This window comes from Nymphalis io, chromosome 16, assembly GCF_905147045.1.
Source record: "Nymphalis io chromosome 16, ilAglIoxx1.1, whole genome shotgun sequence".
Taxonomy (NCBI): domain Eukaryota; kingdom Metazoa; phylum Arthropoda; class Insecta; order Lepidoptera; family Nymphalidae; genus Nymphalis; species Nymphalis io.
Genome location: NC_065903.1, coordinates 9,580,145 through 9,600,673, shown reverse-complemented (window position 1 = coordinate 9,600,673; position 20,529 = coordinate 9,580,145). Strand labels below are relative to the sequence as shown.

The following is a 20,529-nucleotide window of genomic DNA, read 5'->3' as shown; positions in this document are numbered from 1 at the left end:
CACGAGTCTGAATCGACGTAGGATAGCGAGAGTGGCGTGCAATCGTGCGTATATTTACTACAGGAGGGGAATAGGGGAGGACCGGGAGTACACCCCCCTAACCTCCCCTTTTAGCCCGAGATTCCGTCGCGATCGAAGCACACCCACATTGAGCGTAGTGGTTGCCGCATTCGGGCGCAGTCCTCTTAAAATAGAAAAAATTCGAAATGGAGCTAAAAGGCAAAGTTGCTTTAATAACAGGCGCCGCGGCAGGCATCGGACTCGCTTATAGCGAGGAATTACTGAAACAAGGAGCTAAGGTGAGTCGACGAATAAGTAAACGTAAGCCGTTTATGGTGCATTACTAATCTTAAGTTCAAGGTAAAAGGTTAAACTAGGTTGGAAAGAAGCCAAACTAACATGCATGAGTCCTATATAATTTATGTACGTAAAATAGCTAAGCGTAAAGTATGTAAGAAAAGATGTCAAGTGTCTTCACGGGCAGCTATTATTTGTATTGATTTTTGCCGCGCCTCGGTCGTTGATTCGTTTCGTTTGTGTTTACTTATTTTTATGAAGGATTGCAGCTTAAAGTCTTTTAATATAGATAAAAAAAAATTCTTTAGAAGATTTTTGTATTATAGTTATAGAAAATTATATGTTTTAGAAATAATTCTAAATTGTGTTTTCTGTTTTTGTCTTCTGTTATGTATGTATTATAATTATTACATTAATCTTAGGGTCAATATATATTTTTTGACATAATTTTATAGATTTATTTCTTATTGGGGTGATACAAAAAGTTAGTCACGCAAGTGTGATCCGCGATGTTATTCGAATTATACCTATTTGTCAATTATTAAAATAAAAATTAACTAAGTATAATATTTTTTCCTTGTTCGTTTAATAAATGAACAAACACCTTAGTAATCAAATTGTTAAATGAGAAACGAGAAATATCATCATATTCGACACTTAACATAAATATGTAACATAATATTTAACTCCATTTCAATATTGAAATAGTTTTAAAATAGTACCATTTATTATTATATATATACAAATAAACGAAGTATTCTGAAATTAAATATTCATATTTATGAACAATTTATTTTACTCTATTGTCAATGTATAAATGGGTGTTTTAAATATTAACGCAGAGACGCCGATTCAATGTAACACCAAAGAGCTTTTTAACTGAACAAACTTGCACACTAATTGAAATTGCAAACAGTATTTGGCAATCGTCATTTATAAATGTAAAACTTTTTACGTCGCTGATCCAGTGATTAAATATTTAGCTTTAATAAATGATAAAAGTGTTTATTTTGAATTACAATAAATGTAGAGTCGGAAGGAGTAATTTCAAATATACGATTATTGACAGTAAATTGAATAAATTGATGATTAAAGGATAAGGGCGTTATAATGTCCAAAGATATATTTTCATAGATAATAAATGAATGTATTGATGACTATTATAATCACTTAATAATCTTTAAATATTTTCAAAGCGGCTATTTGCACCTGTCGTTTTATTCGAAATAATTAAAAGTACACGTTCGATTTTGATGCGGTTCTTCCAATATTTAGATAGTTTTTTTTTTTTTTGTTTTTTGCACTGTTATTAATTCCTGAGCTGTATTAAAAATATTTATATGTATAATATATATAATATTTTTATAGTAAATAACATTATTTTATATGATATGATAATATTATTTTCACTATCTTTATTGAAACAGTATTTATGAATTATAACATATTATACTATTTGAAGGTACTAATTAAATTTGCGCACTTTCGCTTTGTAATATTGAGATAGGTATATTAATAATTAATGCGAAAATATATAGGATTATGTTATTTATAAATTAATTATAAGGCAGTGGAATTACATTTTATACTTAAACAATATGATAAGTTCATAAAATGTTAACTATAACAGAAAAATACTGTACGCAATATGTATTATTTCTTAGGTTTCGCTGTGTGATATTGATTCTGAAATCGGAGAACAGGTGGCCGATGAGTTGGGCGTGAAGTATGGTCGGAAAAACGTTTTATTTTGTCAATGTGACGTCACTGATTATCCACAATATGAAGGTGAGATTTGTTTACCGCAATTCAGGTATACCAAATTATATCAACAAAAAAATTGAAGGCATATACTAATATTATAAATATATCGAAAGTAACTCTGTCTTTCTATTACGCTTTAAAAGCTACGCCATTGAACCGATTTTGATAAAAAATTGCTTTGAAGCAAGCTGAAACCAAAGGACGGACATAGGCTTATTTTTAGCTAATACCGCCTCTCTCGTGGCACATGCACGCAACATGTAGGCGAATACTAGTATTGTGTCGACGCTTTAATTTAATTTTATGGTGACCACATGACTACATCCTTATTTATTTTGCAGAGGCATTTGAAATGACCGTAAAGGTATTTAATCGACTGGATATAGTGATCAACAATGCTGGAGTTATGAATGACCGATTTTGGGAACTAGAAGTCGATGTTAATTTGGTTAGTCACTTCTTTTATTTTATATTTAGAGCCGAATTGGTCCTGGGTCTAGAACACATAAATGTTAATCTATATTAAAATTTCGGGTTCAAATCCAAGCAAGAACCTCAAACTTTTTATCTGCTTAATTCTTCTCGTGAAGAAACCTGTGTCGAATGAATGAACTTTTGCCACACGTGACAACAAACCCAGATTGAATTAGCGTGGTGGAATAGCCTATCAAAACCTTCTCCTCGAGAGGAAACGAGGCCCTAACCCAGCAATTTAACAACCATTTACAGGCTGTGTGTGTATTCATACTTTTTAAATTAAAAGCATATAATACTTCATTTGTATTTATATATATGTAAATCAATTTTAGAACGGAGTCATTCGCGGCACCCTTCTTGCTTACCGGTTCATGGGAAAAGACCGCGGAGGTCAGGGCGGTACTATTATCAACACAGCGTCGACTGCCTTTGTCAGGCCTCAAGTCTCGACTCCAATTTACACCGCTACTAACTATGCTGTAGTTGGTCTTACAAGATCGTATGGGGTGAGTTTTTATCGTTTAGTACTGTATAATTTTGAATGTTTTTTTTTAGACAAAATGGGAAAGTTTGTTTACATAGCAGTCCTTTCAAGGACGCTTTCGGTAACGTATATTTTGATCGAGTTGTTAACAAAAATATGCATGAATTTTATTTATCTTCGGGTGTAATTCTGTGATTTATTTATTGACCCAGTTGTGGGCCTCATGTATGGTCTTTCTTACTTACATCAAATGGTTTGTTCTTTAAGCTAGGAGAAATAAAAGTTACTTTCAAAATATTTATTTATTTGGACAAATTAAATAAGGTTAATAATCAGCGTTATTATATAACAAAGTATATTTTTTGTTTCGCTATGTAGGATCAATACCACGTGAACTTGACTGGTGTTCGGAGCATAGCTTTATGCCCGGGTCTCACAGACACAGGACTTGTGAAAGAGATCCGCAAGCAACTGATGTCCTCCGAATACGAAGCCGCTTGGCAGCGGGACAACGCCAACTGTAAGGCTCAAAGGTAAGTGTTACTGTAAATTAAAAATAAATGAAAGATTTTAATTTGGTTCGTAGTTTTTGTATTTGAAATAATATATTATTACAGCGATGTTCTTTTTAATCTGTTGCTTCTTCTTGATGTATGGCAACTTAATTTGACTTTTCCAGCCCGGAGCATATTGGAAGAACGTTGATCGAGATTTTGATGAAGGCTCAGAGCGGGTCTGTTTGGATTGTTGAAAACGGTCAACCGGCAAGGGAATGGCGTGGTTAATTTCTTGCTTGAATACAAATATTTATATTTCTAAAGATTTAATTTACAACCACGTAAATTTGCTTTTATTTACTCTGTCTTTCTCCAGTATTTTAACAGATAAGATGTTAAGTCATAAATATGTTTATATTTTAATTTAGATTATAATAAATATCTACGACCTAAATTCAAAACCAGATTTTTCTGGGCATGTCTCGTATAAAATAAAAAAAATATTTACCCTGCAAATGTTGCCGGTAGATAATATACGTACTTTAAATTAAATGTTTCATTAGTGATGTTTTAATATTGTTGTTTAGCTTAGTAATTTTTTCTAAATCGTGGTGAATATTTTTCTAGCTTTGAAATTTTATAAAAAACTTATGAAACTAATCTTACTAACATTTTTGTAACAATAGATCATTTTAAGCAAACCAATGGAAATTAAATAAAAATTGTTAATTTAAAATCACAGCTATGACATATGCAACTTCGTTACTGTGCAAAAAAGAAGAAATTTCCCCTAAGCACTTTTTTAAAGTATTAATGTAATGAAATATGCACAATAACATTTATGTATGTATACCAATACTGTTGTGTAATCCTGGTATAAAGTTAAATCATAGTCTCTTTATATAAGGCTCAAGATGTTAACAATAAGTACTTATGATAACAATACTAGCACTAATTGTAATACATTAGGCCTATACCCAATTAAGTGATTATTTCAAACTACACATACATGTACTGACAGAGTAGGCCAGTGAGTTGGATAGTTAATATATGAATCATAAAAAATATATATAATGGGTTATCAGGAGTAACTGAGAAATTACCTGGTACGTTTTACCTCCCTCCAAAAAAAACTACTAATATTATAAATATGAAAGCAACTCTTGTTTTATGTTAAGCTTTCATGGCTAAACCACTGAACCGATTTTGATGAAATTCGGTATGAAACAAACTTAAGCCCCAATAGGCTACTTTATATTAAAAATAATGTCTGTGAACATTAAAAAAAAACCCGAGAATACAGCAAATTTTGTTCATTTATATTGATATCGGTATTATTAGCATTCGTTGGTTATAGGCTTTATGCATTATATATTAAACGTAATTATACGGTTGTGTACATATTTTCTTCTCGTAGAGGTAGTTTTAAGAACGGTATTTATATTTTTTAAAGTGTTTTATAAAGTGTAATATAAATTAGGTCCTAAGGTCTTGTATTGCTTCTCAATCATGTAATTATTGGAATTTCTTAACATATTATAGTTATTTAGATCATGTATTTGAGTAATTAATAACACTGAATTATTAAGCGAGTTACTAATGTGAGACATGGTGCTTTTGTTTTTTTGGGTTGACGAATTTGTGTATGTCTTTGATAAAACCAGTCTTGACATTATGGATTCACTCTCTACTCATTTAGAGTAAGTTTGTTTTATTGCTATACACTTTTTTTATAGATAATTCTATTGAAATTGATATTTAGCACCTCTAAGTATGTGACTTGAATTATTAATAGCTTTATTGATGTATCATTATGCTGTAAGACGCCCGGATGCCCTTGCATTTCATTTGGGTAATAAAAAACTCATTATTTAGGAAATTGTTACAACCTTTTTTACTTGTGTATTGATGAAACTTTATAATTGTAACCTGTTATAATATATTAAGAATTTTTTATATGTTTTATAAACATTTTGTACTTTTGTTGTTTAAAACTATCGCTAAGTACACTTGGTACAAGCTTAAGTTTTAATTTGCAATAAAAAGAATTTAAAAATATAAAGATGTTTTAATCAAATAGCCATATGGAAGATTTGTAGTAAATGTATATTTCCGTATTAATACAATCACCAGGTACAGTTTTTGAGTTACAGATTTACAAATATATTGTATTTTGTCAAAATTTATTTCGATAATCCGTACAAAACGGAACTTTAGCCAATCGACTTTAAAATTTACAATATAATGAGAGCAATTTGATATGAGAAACAAAGGAGTCCTTATTTAAACAAATATTATCATATAATTTGTGTGATAAAACACTTTGAATCACTGCAGCTCAATCTGGCTGTAATCCTCGTGGCAGATCACAATTCTATTCAACATCAACAAATCTTCGCCTACTATCACAAACTACACTCCAGTGAGACTGCCACAGGATCATGCCAGCAGTCCTACTATCACAATTCATTTACTCTAAAACTAACAATAAAAAATGACAGTCAATAAATCACATTGAGTCATTGCAAGGTTTTTTAATTTGAGCTGAAACACCTCAAGTACTTTAGTAAACACTAATAAATTTTTCTACATTTTTAAGAAAACCTGTCCAGCAGAAAGGAACAAACGCGCTCAAGGATATTTCTATAAGCTCATTTTTACTATAATCTAGTAGGACTGCTGTAACACTGCCCATTGCGTCATTGCTTACAAAAAAAAATTAAAAGTGCAATGACACTTTGGAAAAAATAAAAACACATTTATAATCTAACTCTCGTTACAATTCTTAATAGGCACAAATGCGCGTAATAGGTGAGAAGCTAGGACAAAAAAATAAATGTTTTTGGGCATAATATAAATAAAGATTTAATTTATACAATGCACGGCTCTATATTCATTACAAAAGGCAACAATTACAATAAATTATATTGATACCTCACATCACAGAATTTAGCCTAATATCGTATCGGTCGACTTGTGACAAGATTCGAGAGGTCAATACAGCCCATTGACTGAATGTGTGGCTCACCTATTAATATACTTACATCGCGCTAGCCATGAGCGCCTGGACGAAGACGATTTGTTCTGTCGCATGCTTACGGGAATTCATTTCTAACACCTTCCTTATATTGGATACAACACTATCACACCAAAGCAATGTCCATCACTTGAATCCTAGCCTTGTTATGTCTTCCCGTATTACAGCTCCCTTTACATATTTAAACCGATTACATAATTACACACTTCAATCACCAACATACACTTTTCCGTTACTTATCCATTTGTGATTAGTCCTCGCGATAATAAATTAAGATTCAGTATACTCTTCACGTCATTCGACCCCTACTTGGCTGGAAAAGAATAAAATCATAGTAAGATACATTGATAATTACTATTTATCTTGCATTCTGCAAATAGGCGAATGGGTTTCCATTAGCTAAGGGTGGTTCCAGTCATAATTTTTTTTTTAAAACAAAGTAAACAAAACCTTTATTATTACATAATTCTAATTCATTTGATACCAAAATATAAACACTATAGTTTTTAAGAAAGAAAAAGGTCTTAGCCTAATATCCATAAAATTAAACTTAATAGTAAAAAATAGTTATTTTAAAACTAGTTTACTTTTTTTCATAGTTCGAAAAATAACTAGACAATCTATTATATGAATTGAATAGGTTTGTATGTAATATGTACCTGCAGCGGAGGCTTGTTGCGACGGCGGCGGTGCGGATGCAGAAGCGGCAGGCGCGTTGTTGCGACGTTGTTGGTTGTGTTGATTGTGGTGGTTGTTGTTCAAGTTGCCGCTGTTGTTGTGGTTGATTCGACCGCGCCCGCCTCGCATCGGCCTCCAGCTGGGGAAGTAAGACATACTATCCTCTGAGTTATGGTTACTGTTCTTAAGCTTTACCATTTCTATAAGCTGAAAGGATACATGTTATGAGGGCTGACACACCCCTTTGTTGAATTTGACATATTAAAAATATATAAAACAATTTTATTAATTTTAAATTATAATTATTGAACGATATTATTCAATGCTAAAATAGGTTATAAAATATGGAGACTTTTTGCTACAATATAAAAGGAATATATCTAACTATTTTTTAAACTGTTTCATAGATTATTCATCAAAGGTATTTTTACCAGTTCTTGATTAGAAATCGTAGCGGTAGTGCGTCATAAGTATGTAACAGCGATACTCGTATAGGAGTAGTGCGAACTCACGGATGGTTCGGTGCGTGCGGGTGCGCGTGTGGGTGCGCGTGCGGGTGCGGGTGCGGGTTGTGCGGCGGGTGGCGCCACGTGGCCCGCGGGCGCCACGCCCCGCGCCGCGCCGACGCCACGCCGAACGTCTCGGAGTTCAGCTTGCGCTCCGTTCGCCAGTCCGTTCGCTGGCTGCGACCCTTTGACCTACGGATACGATAAATTACTATACTATAAATTGCAACTTTATAGTAGATAAATCCTACAACATTATACATATATTTATTGATATAAAATCTTAGGTACCATAGCAAAAAAATAAGATTTTGTCCACGCAATTAATATTTCACTAACCTTTCTACGGCCTCACAGGATATATTATCAAAGAAGCTCTTCTTTTTATCATAACCAGTAAATGCTAGATTGTCTTCTTCTAACTCAGGTTCACCAGCTCCAGTTTCATTACCAGAATCGTCCTTCTTGTCCACTTCACCCTTTAGGATAAATTAATATTACCGATATATAATTTAGTTTTAAACTAAATAACTGCATATAGGTCATTGTAACATAAAAGAAGTGTAATTTTTAGATAAGAATTATATTTCAAGTATTCTTATTACATATGTAATGCTTGAACAAAGTTATATTTTATAGTGAATGAAGGGTAAGTAAACAAACATTCAGGAAGTTATATATATTGTAACATTTTCTTTTCAAAACTAAAATAATATTCTAAGTTAAGACTCTTACTTCGACTTTTACTTCAGCATCTGAGATCTTAGCTTTTGCTAGCTGACTGCGGAGCTCCTCAAACTCAGTATTAGCCTGCTCAAAGTCATAGTCATTGTCAAACTTGAGCGTGTTTTTGTTACGAGGTACGAAGCCGCGGCCACGTCCACGTGACCTTCCCCGCCATCCACCGCGGTTGTAATTTTGCACTAAAAGAATGTTTATAATTAATAAGATCATTGCAATCTGTATAATTATATTTGAATTTGTATAATAATAATTTTTTTAAAGAAGTGATTTTCTTGTAAAAGTTGTATGCACAACTTGTACATAATTTAACACATACAATGAACTATAATTATATGGTAAAAATAAATTAAAAAAAGAAAAAAATAAAATGTGCGTAAGAAAAGAAAAAAAAAAACAAAAACTCAATACATAAAACAAAAATATTTTAAAAATATTTCATATAAGTGTGACCATATAACTACCTACACCCTTACCTTTACTTTTTTCTTTTCATACACATGGGTGACATATATCAACATAAGTGCGTCTTACTTTCAACATGCTCACCAGGCTGGTGATTGTGCATCTGTTGAGGCTGCGAGCCGCTGGGCTGTCGCTGACGCGTGCGAGACAGGGGTCGCGGGCGCTGGCCGGTAGGCTTGGTTGATGTGCCGCCGCTGGTGCTCGTGCGCCGGCTATCACGCTGCCCCGAACCGCCGGCTCCAGAGCCTGCCTGCTAACATTTAGTGCGTGCGTACATAAATAAATCTAATATAGTGTCAGTACCTCACACCTTGCAAAGTGGTTAGTTGTGTCCTAGTTATATAATAGAATTAACCCATTTCAATGTATAGATACTATAAAAACCAACCAAGGAATTTTTTGTTATGCCCTTTCATCAAAACTATGCTGTGTCACATATTGGTTGTGTCTAGTATGGAGAACGGAAACCAGCAGATTAGCAAAGCCCTTTTGTTGTTACCCTAAATGGTTTCCAAAATAAAATTACAGATGTAAAAAGTGTTACCAATAAAACTATATTGTCTTTTATTCTGTAATTTTGAATAAACAATTTATTTATATACACAATACATAATTAAATATAAATGTTATTATATTCATTGTACAAATAGTAAAACTTAGGCTTTGCCAGTGTGGAATCCAGTTTGTGATGAAAATCTATAAAATACTACCATTTTGACTTACATGTTGCAATTATTTTTTAATGAATAAGCATTATATAATATATCAATTGTACTTGTAATTGTACTTGTAATGAAATAATATAATAATTAAAAAATATAATAAACTATATATAATAAAAATAATTTCCATGACCTACTTCATAAAATTGATAGTAACAGACTCTTGGATATTTTACCTGAGTGCCTTGATCAGCTGTAGGGCTCTTCCTGTGTCCCACAGCAGCTGGAGTACCAGATCGTGAAGCACTTTGTTGAGAACCACCTCCAATAAGGTCTAACATTGAACCTGTAATTAATAAATATTATTAGTAAATCTATTTTGAAGCAAAATATACAGATAGCCATAGCATCATAACAGCATAAGCAAATTAAGTCATTATTGTGCTAATGTGCTTTACAAAAATACTGGTACCATCTACAAAACAAACTTGTACTTTTCGAAATATACAAATCTATGATGAATATGGTCATGTAATGAATATAATATGAAAACAAAAAACAGTCTATAAGGAGAAAAACAAAGAATGATAATAAAATGTTATACATCAATTCAATAACTAAATAAATAATGTTTAAATATTATGAACACTAAAAATGTCACAATTTATATTAATCTTCTTTTTATCTTCTTCCTCTCCTTTGTCTAGTCTTTAAAAATATAAAAAAGAAACATAACAATGTAAGTAATATTTTAGAATACTTTTTTTTTTCAAGTAACAGACCAAGGGAAATGCAGATTGCGATTTTTTTTGGTTATTTTATGCATGTTATTAGATAGCTTCATATATTTATTATTGATTGTTATTGAAGAATTAAAGACAAAATTATTATTTTTACCCTACAAAGTGACTAAAAAAATCTTACACAATTTTGTTAAGTTCTTTTTAATTTATAGGGTAGAATTAGAAATTTCTTAATTACTGTAAAATTATTTTAAATTTAAATACTCTGATGAAAATAGGCTTATGTTGAAGATAAATTATATTAAAATGAAAGAATGAAAGTAATGTTATGTGAATGTGCAGAGAAAATCGCAAGCATAGCATTTGAGGAAGCTAAAGCCAAATATCTAATGAAAACCTTGGTCTTTCACTTGGTTGTGATGCACCACTCCTGATCCAATCGGTGCATTTACAGGTTGAGGTTGTGGTGTCAAATCCACGGAGGTTTGAGGGGATAACTCACTGGTCTTGCTGAGCTGAGGGTGAACACTCCCAGGAAAGCCGGCCATGGGGTGATATTGAGGATATTGCGTCTGTCCAACGACAGGATGGTTGTACTGCCCTGTATACTGCCCCTGTCCACCAGTACCGAGGGATGGTGGTACAGACATCTGCACAATGGCTGGATCATTAGGCAAAGACGGAACATTGTTCAGTACTCTTATATCCTTTATATCCGATCCACGGAACAAGATGTAATCATAGACCTGACTTTGTGGTGCCACTGGATACTGAGTCTCTCGATCCTCAGTACCAAATGATCGCACTGAAATGAAAAATTATCACCTTAAATATCTTCTTAAATATATTCATAATTATACTTTTAAAAACGTGAAAGCAGAACCTCTGATGAAAAGATTATTTTAAAGAAAAGTAAAATACAACAAGATTAATATTCACAAGTCATAAAACTTTAAGTATGGTATTGTATTATTTATACATAAAAAAAATATATTCATAATTATACATGGATTCTACCAAACTCAAATGATTAAATGAGTATAGTCATTAATTCCACTATTCATTGAAATTTAAGCATATGTTATTTGTGCATAACAAACTCAAACAAAACTTTTCAACTTTTTATTTTTTCAGTAGTTACATTTGTATGATTAGTAAAAATGCTGAAATCTAATTGGAATCCTCTAACGCTAATCTTATTGTTTACGAGAACAAATCGTTATCAACGTCATCAATGTGAAACCGCGGTCACAATGGTTCACCAAGATTTTAAAGTGAGGGTAGGATCAAAACAATGTGGTAAAGCAAATAATTATCTTAAAAACACTTTACTGAACCATCTTGTACATAATTGTAAAAAGTTCATGAATCTATTTCAAGACTTTAAACAACATAAGCGATTTGAACATTAGGAGGGAAAATAGAATATTTGATTCATGAAATTTTCTAATAATTCAATTTTAAATTATTTATTTCCACAGATTCTAAAGAATTACAATAACATTAAAGAAAGTTTTGCTAGAAAATAAAACATTACAGGATAACAAGCATCCATTTGTCAACTTACCGCTAGCTAAAGCGATGGTACATTCCTGAGGATCGACGGTGAAGAGTCGGCCTTCGTAACGAATATCAGCTTTCGATATTAGGCTTATCTTGGAGCCCAATTCAGGCATACCAGAACTCATAATGTCACTTTAGAAATTAACTTCCGATGACGAAGATTTTTAAGGATATTGTCGACCGTAAACTAACAGCCAGCGAATAAAATGACTGACGGGAAGTTGGCAACAAGCGGGGCGTTTACAAACAGCTGAGGATATAGATAAAAAATAAAAATTCAACGAAATACGGGACTAAGTACACAACTCATAAATTTTATTATATTTAATTATACTTATATTAATTCTCATATATTTTTAGAATTGTGATAAAAGACTTTATATTCAGAGTTTGTAAATAAAAATCAAAATTTAATAAAGGATTAAGTAAAATTATTCAACATAAAGTTTTTGTGCAAAATCCAAACGATAATGACCATTTATAAAATTGTATGTTTAATAATAATACAATAATGTTCATAATTCATATTTTATATATATGACAGTGGCTATAATTATACTTTTTGGCATCTAGTATAATTATTTATTGTTATGTTTTACGATGCACACTGCATACGTAACAACCATTTTAGGCTGTTATCACATTGGCGATTTACAGCGAAGCAAGACCGCAGGGTGCTCTCGTCTCAATACACAACATTAGATACGACGATAATATGGGAGGATCCATTGTTGTAACCAATATTTTCCATATATTATTACTTGTTTTTCTTTTAAATTACGATCACTGTATTCTCTTCTAATGGGATCCCACACAATGAAAGGGTTTTTTTCAATATAAATGACTCTAATTCTTAATAAAATATAATAGTAGAGCCACCGATTTAAAAGAGAATTTGAATATTAAGTTCTGGTTAGAAATATTATATTTTATTAATTATTTTTGATATCAGACTATTGATTAATTATGCTTACTATTAAGTCAGTCATTATAATAATATTATATATGCTGTATAGAATGATATTATACATGTAAAAAGTAATGAACTTTTGAAATAATTGGCTGTAGATATATATCAGAGAAATAGTATCTATATCTATTTTTATCAAAAGGACCATGGATATAAAAGTTGAATAAACTATAGACCAAGATAGGACGGTAGATCGTACTCTCGTTATGATTAAGTATGAGTGCGTCAAATAGCCCCACTAGCCCAATGTGTACCGGAGGCTTAAAATATAAATAGCAATTAATGATTTGATTAACTTTCATTTTATTTGTTCATTATTTATTATTCAGAATATTACATTTAAAAAATAGTTAATAACAAAAATATTGGCTTTGTAAATAATATTTTATTTACATTCTTGATTCTACAGAGCCTATAATTCTATAATCTGTCGAGGGGATCTGTCCGTTGAGTTTTTAATTTTATAAACATTAAGCGTTTGATGATTAGGTTCCTACTCAAATTAAGATACGTTTACTGTTTTTTTGAATTTATTATTAATGTACATTGTATTGTGTTAGTTTAAGGTGTTGTATACTTATGTGCAATGAAGTTTGAAAATCCAATAACATCAACACCTGCTAGTTTGTCAAGATTAAGTGTTGGCGGGAGTGGAAATAGTTCAATACGAAGAAGGAGTTTAATTCCACAAACTCGAATAACAAAATTAAAAGATGATGTACACATTTTTTAATGATTACTTACGTAAATGAATTATTCACATCGTATTAATGGGATTTATTCTATTAACATTTAATGTTTTTCAAGGAGCGAAATGATGACGAAGCCGAGAGGTCTTCGTTGGTGGCTTCAGAGCGAGCGGTGGCCACTCCAACACCTCAAGCTTCCCCGCGTAGGGGCAGAGACACGATGTCGGGTTCACCACAGAAAGAACATTTCCAGGGATGCTTAAAACTTTATGCGGAAAATGTTAGTTTCAAAAGAAAAAGTATTCAACTCCTCCAATTTAATTTAAAGTCACCAAACTTTGCTATAAAACATTAAGCAGAATGAGATAATATTGAGATGCCAAATAATATTTAAAAATTTGCTTGATTTTATTGATGAGAAAAATTCTAATTAGTTTTTGTAAATTTCCAAGCAAATTCAATGGAATCTTAATAACTCGAAATTCAAGGGAAATTCTAAAAAAAATCGAGTTAAAGAGTTTTCGACATTTCGGCAAAAGTTTTGAGTTAAAGGCGAATTTATTGCTTAAAATTTGACTTGAGTTTTATGTTACATATATATTGAAACAAATTATTAATGAAGTAAATTTTACAAATATTTTTTATTTGATATAATCAATTTACATGTTATCTATCAGTAAGGCGTCATTATGTTTTGCTAAGTTCGACTTACGGAGTCTGCATTTTGAAATTCGAGTTATAGAGTATAAATATGTTCTATCAATAAATACCTTATATGGAAATAACATTATAGAGTCCAAATAGTTCAAGATATCATATATTTAGTTGGGTTCAGTGGAAAGGTATTGCAATTTATTTGGTTCTGAGGATTTGGACTTATGAAGGCTTGAGTTATCGAGATTCCACTGTATATATAAATATAATAGTGAATAACATACTTTATGTTGGATCTGGTTGATGGAATTCAGTTTAAACTAGTGGTAGATGTTTAATCAATCTTGTGTAATAATAATTCAAAAGTGGTTATAAAAGTACATTTAATTTTAATGTATTTAGATTAGTTTTCAATAAGCTATGTCTAAATTATGTCTACTTTGCAGAAAATAAACAAGGACAATGCATGGAATCTCCAACTCATTGACTTTATGACTTCTATGTTACGGCGACATGATGCTCGAATGGACAATCTTCAAACGGCATCTACAGTAGTAGATGCATCAGCTAGAATCTATTCATTTAGAGTAGATGCTGTGCACTATGATGTTCTTAAGATGGCTGGTGGATTGAGTAAGGCTGCTCAGGTTAGTAAAACTGGTTTTTCTATGATGATCTTAACTTTTTTCTTCAAAAATGTATTTATACTTTTGAAATGTTTACTAGACCAAAAGGGGTAAGAAAGATGATGATATTGGTACCCAAGATGAAAACCCAGCAGAAGGGGAAACTGCTGCCCCTAAAAAGAAAAAGAAAAGATCTAAAGGAGCAATAGCATCTAATCCTGAAATGTTCAATGGAGACTTTGAGGCTAATGACTGTATAGGTGAGTTGATCTTGTTTTTTTTTTCATATTTTTAATACACATACTGAATTTACACACAAGGGTTGGGAACCCTTATAACAAACACATAAAAATTTGATATAACATAATTGGTAGTGTAGCAGCTAAGACAGTGGTACTTACCAGTTATTTTACTTGGTTATTATAAGATTATATCTTAGTTTATCTTATACTACTCTTGTTCTTTTAAAATTGAAGAAAAGACCAAAGTGCCTGACTTACCTTTTAAGGATATTGGCAAAGTATTGCTATTTAGCCGTAGCATAGCGGATGAGTGGGTGATACCCACTCATGCGGGCTTGGTGTGTCTTACTACCACTATATTTAAACTGATTCTAATGTTATTTTTTGTATACCCCTCCATTCAGAGTATTTTTTAAATAAAAATGTTTTCTTTCTTTTACTTTATGTTTATTTTTCAGATCCTTTTTTTGAACGACTTGCAGCTACAACAGGTGATGTTACGTCATCAAACAGAGCTTTTAATGCTACATTGCCTATACATGATAAAACACTAGCATTAATTTTAAGGTAATTTCATTGTTTTATTAATATATACTCACTCACTCATCAGATATTCTACCGCAAAACAGCAATACTTGATATTGTTGTGTTCCGGTTTGAAGGGTGAGTGAGCGAGTGTAATTACAGGCACAAGGGACATGAAATCTTAGTTCCCAAGGTTGGTGGCGCATTGGCTATGTAAGCGATGGTTGACATTTCTTACAATGCCAATGTCTAAGGGCGTTTGGTGACCACTTGCCATCAGGTGGCCCATAAGCTCGTCTGCCTTCCTATTCTATAAAAAAAATATATATATATATACAAAAGTAGAGGAAGCCTTTGCCTATTAGTGGCTCATTTATGAGTTTGATCTCTATACTACACTATTAGAGGTACAATTAAATCTGTACTTGAATGAATTCTGGAAAGATTAATTTTATTATTTTAGCAATATAGGTGTTAAAAATTTAATTGGTTTTTGCATAATTCTATCTGTTTGAGTAAAGCAATATAACTCCAATATTAACATAAATAAATTATTTCTATTTTAGAACAGATGATCGTTTTTTAGAGCCTATAAAAGAGAATATTCCAGAAGGCTTAGACTTGAGTGAACGAACAACAATAGCATTGAAGTTGCTACCAGCTTTTACAGAAATTGATCAGATCTGTGAGCCCTTTTCTAGTTTCTCTATTAGCAATTGGGATCCAGAAACTGAAGATACGTAAGTATTAAATATGAGATAAAAATAAATATTTTTTAATATACTTTTAGGAAGGCAGAATAAGCAGATGGGTTCAACCTGAGTAATTGAATAGCCTCTACTCCAATTGAAGGGGGAGTAGATATACACAAACCATAGATTTACATATTCCATTCGATATGCCAAGAGCTTTACAATATTATGTAGTACAAATAGTTCTTGAATAATATATCTTTATATATAATACAACACTATATCACTTAACTCGCATCTAACCATAACACTCAAAAGCTCAAAAGCAATCCAAAGTATTACTTGCCCACATTCTACAGAATTCATTTAATTTAGCATTTTAAGGATAAAGGCTGGTATATATTTTCACTCTCAGGTATTGCCTAACCTTTGTAATTGTTGTTGATTTTTGAAATTGGGTAAACGTTTGTCAATTTTAAACAAGTTTTTTTTGTGTATAATGAAGCTGGTTTTATTTTATCAATCTTGTGACAATTTGTGTTTAGACAATAATATATTTAAAGTGTTTATCAATAGAACTCTACATAATTTATGGTATAAGATTTTGGTAATTGATATAACATAAGTTTGAGGAGCTTTTAAAACTTTTTGTTGTTTCAGGGACAATCGCGTTACAAATTGGGTAGAAGAGAACAGATTGAATCTGTCTCAGCAAGCTCTCGCTTTTGATGTAAATGCTGAAGTGGAGCCTATACCACTAGATGAAATTCATAATGACTTACACGGTATGCTTATAAAAATAATTATCAAATTGAATTTATTAATTCACAAAATGTTAATTAATTCTGTATAATATAACTTTGACACAATTTTCATTATCACTGAGCATTTATATAATACTTTATCTTTATTTGAGACTCCAAAAAACGGTTATCATTTTTGTTACGTTTTATAATTTTGCATTTTATATTAATAAAATTGGGGACGGGTGGAATATTTGTTTAAAATTTAGGTTATACAATAGACTTGTTAATAGATGACGAGCCCCTGGGCGGCATCGAAAGCGAAGAAGAGGCGGACGTGGCCGTGGCGGCCTTCGTGGCGCGCATCGCCCCCGCGCCGCTCGCGCGCCTCGCCGACATGCGGCCCAGCGCGCCGCACCACTCGCGCCTCGAGTACTCCTACAGCGCCGCCATCGTCGCCGCCTGGGCCGGGCCCTCGCACTGGCGCCTCAAGAACAACAGAGGTGCTGACACTGATCTTATTACTGTCGTATATCATACTTGCAAATGTGCTGTTATTGTTGTTGTAGTTTCACGGATTTGAATGGATCACTCCTATTTATAATACTGAAGATATTATGCTCCTGATTTCGGTTACGGCAGCCATTCTCAAGCGTAACAAGCATTTGCACAGGGCATCATATAGTGTACAAGTGTGCACTCTTTTTGGCAAGCAGGCAAGACAGGTGTATTCTATTCCATCAACACTACCATTCTCTATACATATATTACATAAACGCTTTGCTAAGGTTTTCTTCCTGGTGTATATACTTTTCTTGATCTTTATTGAATTATATGGCTGACCGCCTCGTTGGTCTAGTGGTTAGATGTAAGGCCGCAGACCCGGAGGTCCTGGGTTCACATCCCAGATTGGGCCAGTAAAAAGTTATTGGGTTTTTCTGTCTGAAAATTCTCAGTAGCAGCACGGAGTCTGGAAGTTGAAAGTGTGTACACTCCCGTGCTTCGGAAAGCACGTAAAGCCGTTGGTACTGAGCCTGAATTCTTTCCCGTTGTTTCGCTTTGTCGTCCCATAGGATTATGAGAGGGAATAAATGCACCTATGTTTACACACACACTTGTGCACTATAGTATGTCCTGCGCAGTTGGCTAATCTCTCCTGAGATTGGCCGCCTTGGTTTAAATTGATCTGGAGAACATTATTATTAATTTGTATTGTAACATAAACATAATTCATTTAGTTCACTTATGTTAATCCATTGTTGAACAGCGTCAAAAATGTCTGAACGGACTCAGTCAACAGCGGGCAGACTGACCGTAGAAGGTAAGAAGCCAGCGCGAACGAAGCGACAATTAGACTTTATGGGGTGTGGACTCGCGTTTGACGCGCGCACTATGAATGTTCCCGATTATGAGCCAACTCAACCTACAAAAATCATGATCAGCAGAAAGACTCTAGCTACTGGACATACTTGGAATGAAGCTAATTTTAAAACACCAATTGATAGGTAAAACATTTTTTTTTTATTATACCGATTAAAATAATCGAAGCTATATCTGTGTTGCTCCATATTGCGAGTTATAGTTTATAAGCAATAACATTATTTTGTTATTTCATACCAATTTATTTTCAGAGGACTTGATGAGTCACATTTTCGTAAATTGTTTCTTCGACGCAATGTATTGATGATGCGAGATAAAGATGCAGAGTTGAGCAAACGTAATACGGAACCCGTCACTGTAGAAGAGACTAAAGATTACGATTACAACAATGAGAATGATGCTTCCTACTGTCCTAACCATGTGCCGGTATTTTAATATTTATAACTATCAGTAAAAAGTTGCATTCTATAATTTCTCTGAATCGTGTTCCATAATTAGGGTTCTAAAGTGGATTACTACAAGATAATAATAATAATCTCAATATATTTACTGTATTTGTCATTAACGTAAAGCGAAAAAATATAAATTTGACTTTTATTCAAGATCTTAATTATGAAGATAATAATAATACATTTCTATCAACAGGATGGCGAAGAATGGGGCAACGAAGACGCTACAGCTGCTGGAGAATTACACGATCAGGTTAAAGCAATAGAGTCAGAGGAGATTGGTGATATGTTAGAACCACCAACTAAGGTTTGTAAGAATACTGAAGTAACAAATAAATCTCTTATATTAAGTTTGTAAGATATGTCAAATTATTATACTTTCATTTACAACTAATTATATTTTAATTTACATAAATTAAAGTTATATAATTTGTCTGTTTTTTGATTATATATATATATACATATATATAATAAAAAAACAGACAAATTGTAATGCTGTAATTTTATCCACAACAGGTTGCTAAGATTTTCATACCCTACGCTATGCGAGCGAAAAAGGTTGACATGAAGCAATTAAAACATTGCACTTGGAAAATGCTAACAGAAGAAACACCTGAAGGAGAAAAAGAAGATGTTACAAAGACTACATTTTGTTCCATATATTCAAGACTACCAAATAAGTTATCTACTAACATGAGAGAATCATTGAGTGTGCCACTAGCTTTACTATCTGTTCTACATTTGGCAAATGAAAAAGGTCTTATATTAGAAAAGAGAGATGACCTAAAAGACATAGGTATTTTAGGTCTTATTAAAAATTAATTGAAACCCATTTTTTATATTTCATTGAGAAATATTTTCTCCTGTAATTCAATTGTAATTAAGATCGACACATTTTTATTGCTTAATAATTGTAAACTATTGACTTAGTTATGCTGATGCCATATTGATTTAGGGTTTTCCATGAATTACCAGTGCTGGACATTTATTCTGTAAATATAGTTTTCTATAGCCTTGTCCATTTTTACGTAACTGTGAAGTTTCTGTTCTAATATTGTACAGATCTATGTTTTTATTTTGTATTCTTTATTATCCATATTGAATAATAAAAAAAATAAAAGTATGATACAATAAAGAAACTATTTTTAATTGAAACCTGGACCCTGTTTTAAATATGTTATTTATTTTCAATAATTTAAATTTAATAGTTGTTATTTTACTTATTTTGCTGAATACATGAGTCTGTTATATATTATAACAAATATTGCTATTATATATAATACTAGCTGTAGCTCGCGGCTTCGCTCGTGCTCAACTATAAGGAAAGGATAAATGATAGTTTTAAGTCTAGTAAGAAGCATGAAATGTCATTCTGGTTAGAAAAAAGTAAGGTTTTTTATTTTCAGTAATATAAGTAATAATCATAAGTGAAATAACTGTGAATCCTTAACTAATATTCCGATCCACGATTCTTTTGCTTATATACCTCGGCATCTACCCACGCCGTTAGATATAGTTAATACTGTAAATGAGCAAGCGTACCATTTTTTTATTTTATCAAATTCAGGTTTAAACAAAACTTCAACTCGTTAAAAAAATTATTTATAATTAATAATCGAAGCACCTCTTTGTAAGTGGTGGTACG

At 32.2% G+C, this 20,529-nt stretch overlaps 3 protein-coding genes across 9 annotated transcripts; 2 read left to right on the top strand and 1 right to left on the bottom strand.

Annotated features, from left to right (window-relative positions):
- The first annotated feature begins 38 nt into the window (after positions 1-38).
- Positions 39-4,958, top strand: LOC126774134 (15-hydroxyprostaglandin dehydrogenase [NAD(+)]-like). The gene is made up of 6 exons (XM_050495476.1): positions 39-299; positions 1,962-2,085; positions 2,403-2,509; positions 2,871-3,044; positions 3,401-3,555; positions 3,702-4,958. The coding sequence occupies exons 1-6, from the start codon at positions 207-209 to the stop codon at positions 3,805-3,807; spliced, it is 759 nt and encodes a 252-aa protein (XP_050351433.1). The 5' UTR covers positions 39-206; the 3' UTR covers positions 3,808-4,958.
- A 648-nt stretch (positions 4,959-5,606) lies between these two features.
- LOC126774131 (protein LSM14 homolog B-like) lies at positions 5,607-12,151 on the bottom strand. Of its 5 annotated transcripts, none has more exons than XM_050495471.1 (9): positions 11,919-12,151; positions 10,749-11,156; positions 9,845-9,954; positions 9,031-9,199; positions 8,476-8,663; positions 8,080-8,219; positions 7,747-7,932; positions 7,216-7,391; positions 5,607-6,869 (listed from the first exon to the last, which is right to left on the bottom strand). In XM_050495471.1, exons 1-9 carry the CDS (start codon positions 12,037-12,039, stop codon positions 6,862-6,864), a joined length of 1,506 nt encoding a protein of 501 aa, XP_050351428.1. In that variant the 5' UTR covers positions 12,040-12,151; the 3' UTR covers positions 5,607-6,861. The 5 variants fall into 5 exon arrangements, with proteins under 5 accessions (XP_050351428.1, XP_050351426.1, XP_050351427.1 ...); XM_050495469.1 differs by having other exon boundaries at positions 9,016-9,199; positions 11,919-12,150; XM_050495470.1 differs by having other exon boundaries at positions 9,016-9,196; positions 11,919-12,150.
- Positions 12,152-13,375: 1,224 nt separating this feature from the next.
- Positions 13,376-19,946, top strand: LOC126774148 (condensin complex subunit 2). Of its 3 annotated transcripts, none has more exons than XM_050495496.1 (12): positions 13,376-13,602; positions 13,692-13,853; positions 14,674-14,874; positions 14,954-15,113; positions 15,554-15,662; positions 16,187-16,360; positions 16,973-17,097; positions 17,337-17,558; positions 18,323-18,560; positions 18,687-18,861; positions 19,081-19,191; positions 19,401-19,946. In XM_050495496.1, exons 1-12 carry the CDS (start codon positions 13,471-13,473, stop codon positions 19,704-19,706), a joined length of 2,115 nt encoding a protein of 704 aa, XP_050351453.1. In that variant the 5' UTR covers positions 13,376-13,470; the 3' UTR covers positions 19,707-19,946. The 3 variants fall into 3 exon arrangements, with proteins under 3 accessions (XP_050351453.1, XP_050351454.1, XP_050351455.1); XM_050495497.1 differs by having other exon boundaries at positions 17,349-17,558; positions 19,401-19,945; XM_050495498.1 differs by lacking the exons at positions 13,376-13,602; positions 13,692-13,853 and adding an exon at positions 14,329-14,415 and having other exon boundaries at positions 19,401-19,945.
- The last annotated feature ends 583 nt before the right edge of the window (positions 19,947-20,529 follow it).

What these genes read in the sequence shown, in the direction of transcription:
- LOC126774134 (XM_050495476.1), top strand. Translation starts at nt 207, where the DNA reads ATGGAGCTAAAAGGCAAAGTTGCTTTAATAACAGGCGCCGCGGCAGGC. An exon ending in TACTGAAACAAGGAGCTAAG is followed by an intron (nt 300 to 1,961) that starts GTGAGTCGACGA and finishes ATTATTTCTTAG; the next exon opens with GTTTCGCTGTGTGATATTGA. An exon ending in TAGAAGTCGATGTTAATTTG is followed by an intron (nt 2,510 to 2,870) that starts GTTAGTCACTTC and finishes AATCAATTTTAG; the next exon opens with AACGGAGTCATTCGCGGCAC.
- LOC126774148 (XM_050495496.1), top strand. Translation starts at nt 13,471, where the DNA reads ATGAAGTTTGAAAATCCAATAACATCAACACCTGCTAGTTTGTCAAGA. An exon ending in ACACTAGCATTAATTTTAAG is followed by an intron (nt 15,663 to 16,186) that starts GTAATTTCATTG and finishes TTTCTATTTTAG; the next exon opens with AACAGATGATCGTTTTTTAG. An exon ending in GATCCAGAAACTGAAGATAC is followed by an intron (nt 16,361 to 16,972) that starts GTAAGTATTAAA and finishes TTGTTGTTTCAG; the next exon opens with GGACAATCGCGTTACAAATT.
- LOC126774131 (XM_050495469.1), bottom strand. Translation starts at nt 12,039, where the DNA reads ATGAGTTCTGGTATGCCTGAATTGGGCTCCAAGATAAGCCTAATATCG. An exon ending in CAGCTGATCAAGGCACTCAG is followed by an intron (nt 9,200 to 9,844) that starts GTAAAATATCCA and finishes ACTAAATGTTAG; the next exon opens with CAGGCAGGCTCTGGAGCCGG. An exon ending in GCCTGGTGAGCATGTTGAAA is followed by an intron (nt 8,664 to 9,015) that starts GTAAGACGCACT and finishes ACATTCTTTTAG; the next exon opens with TGCAAAATTACAACCGCGGT.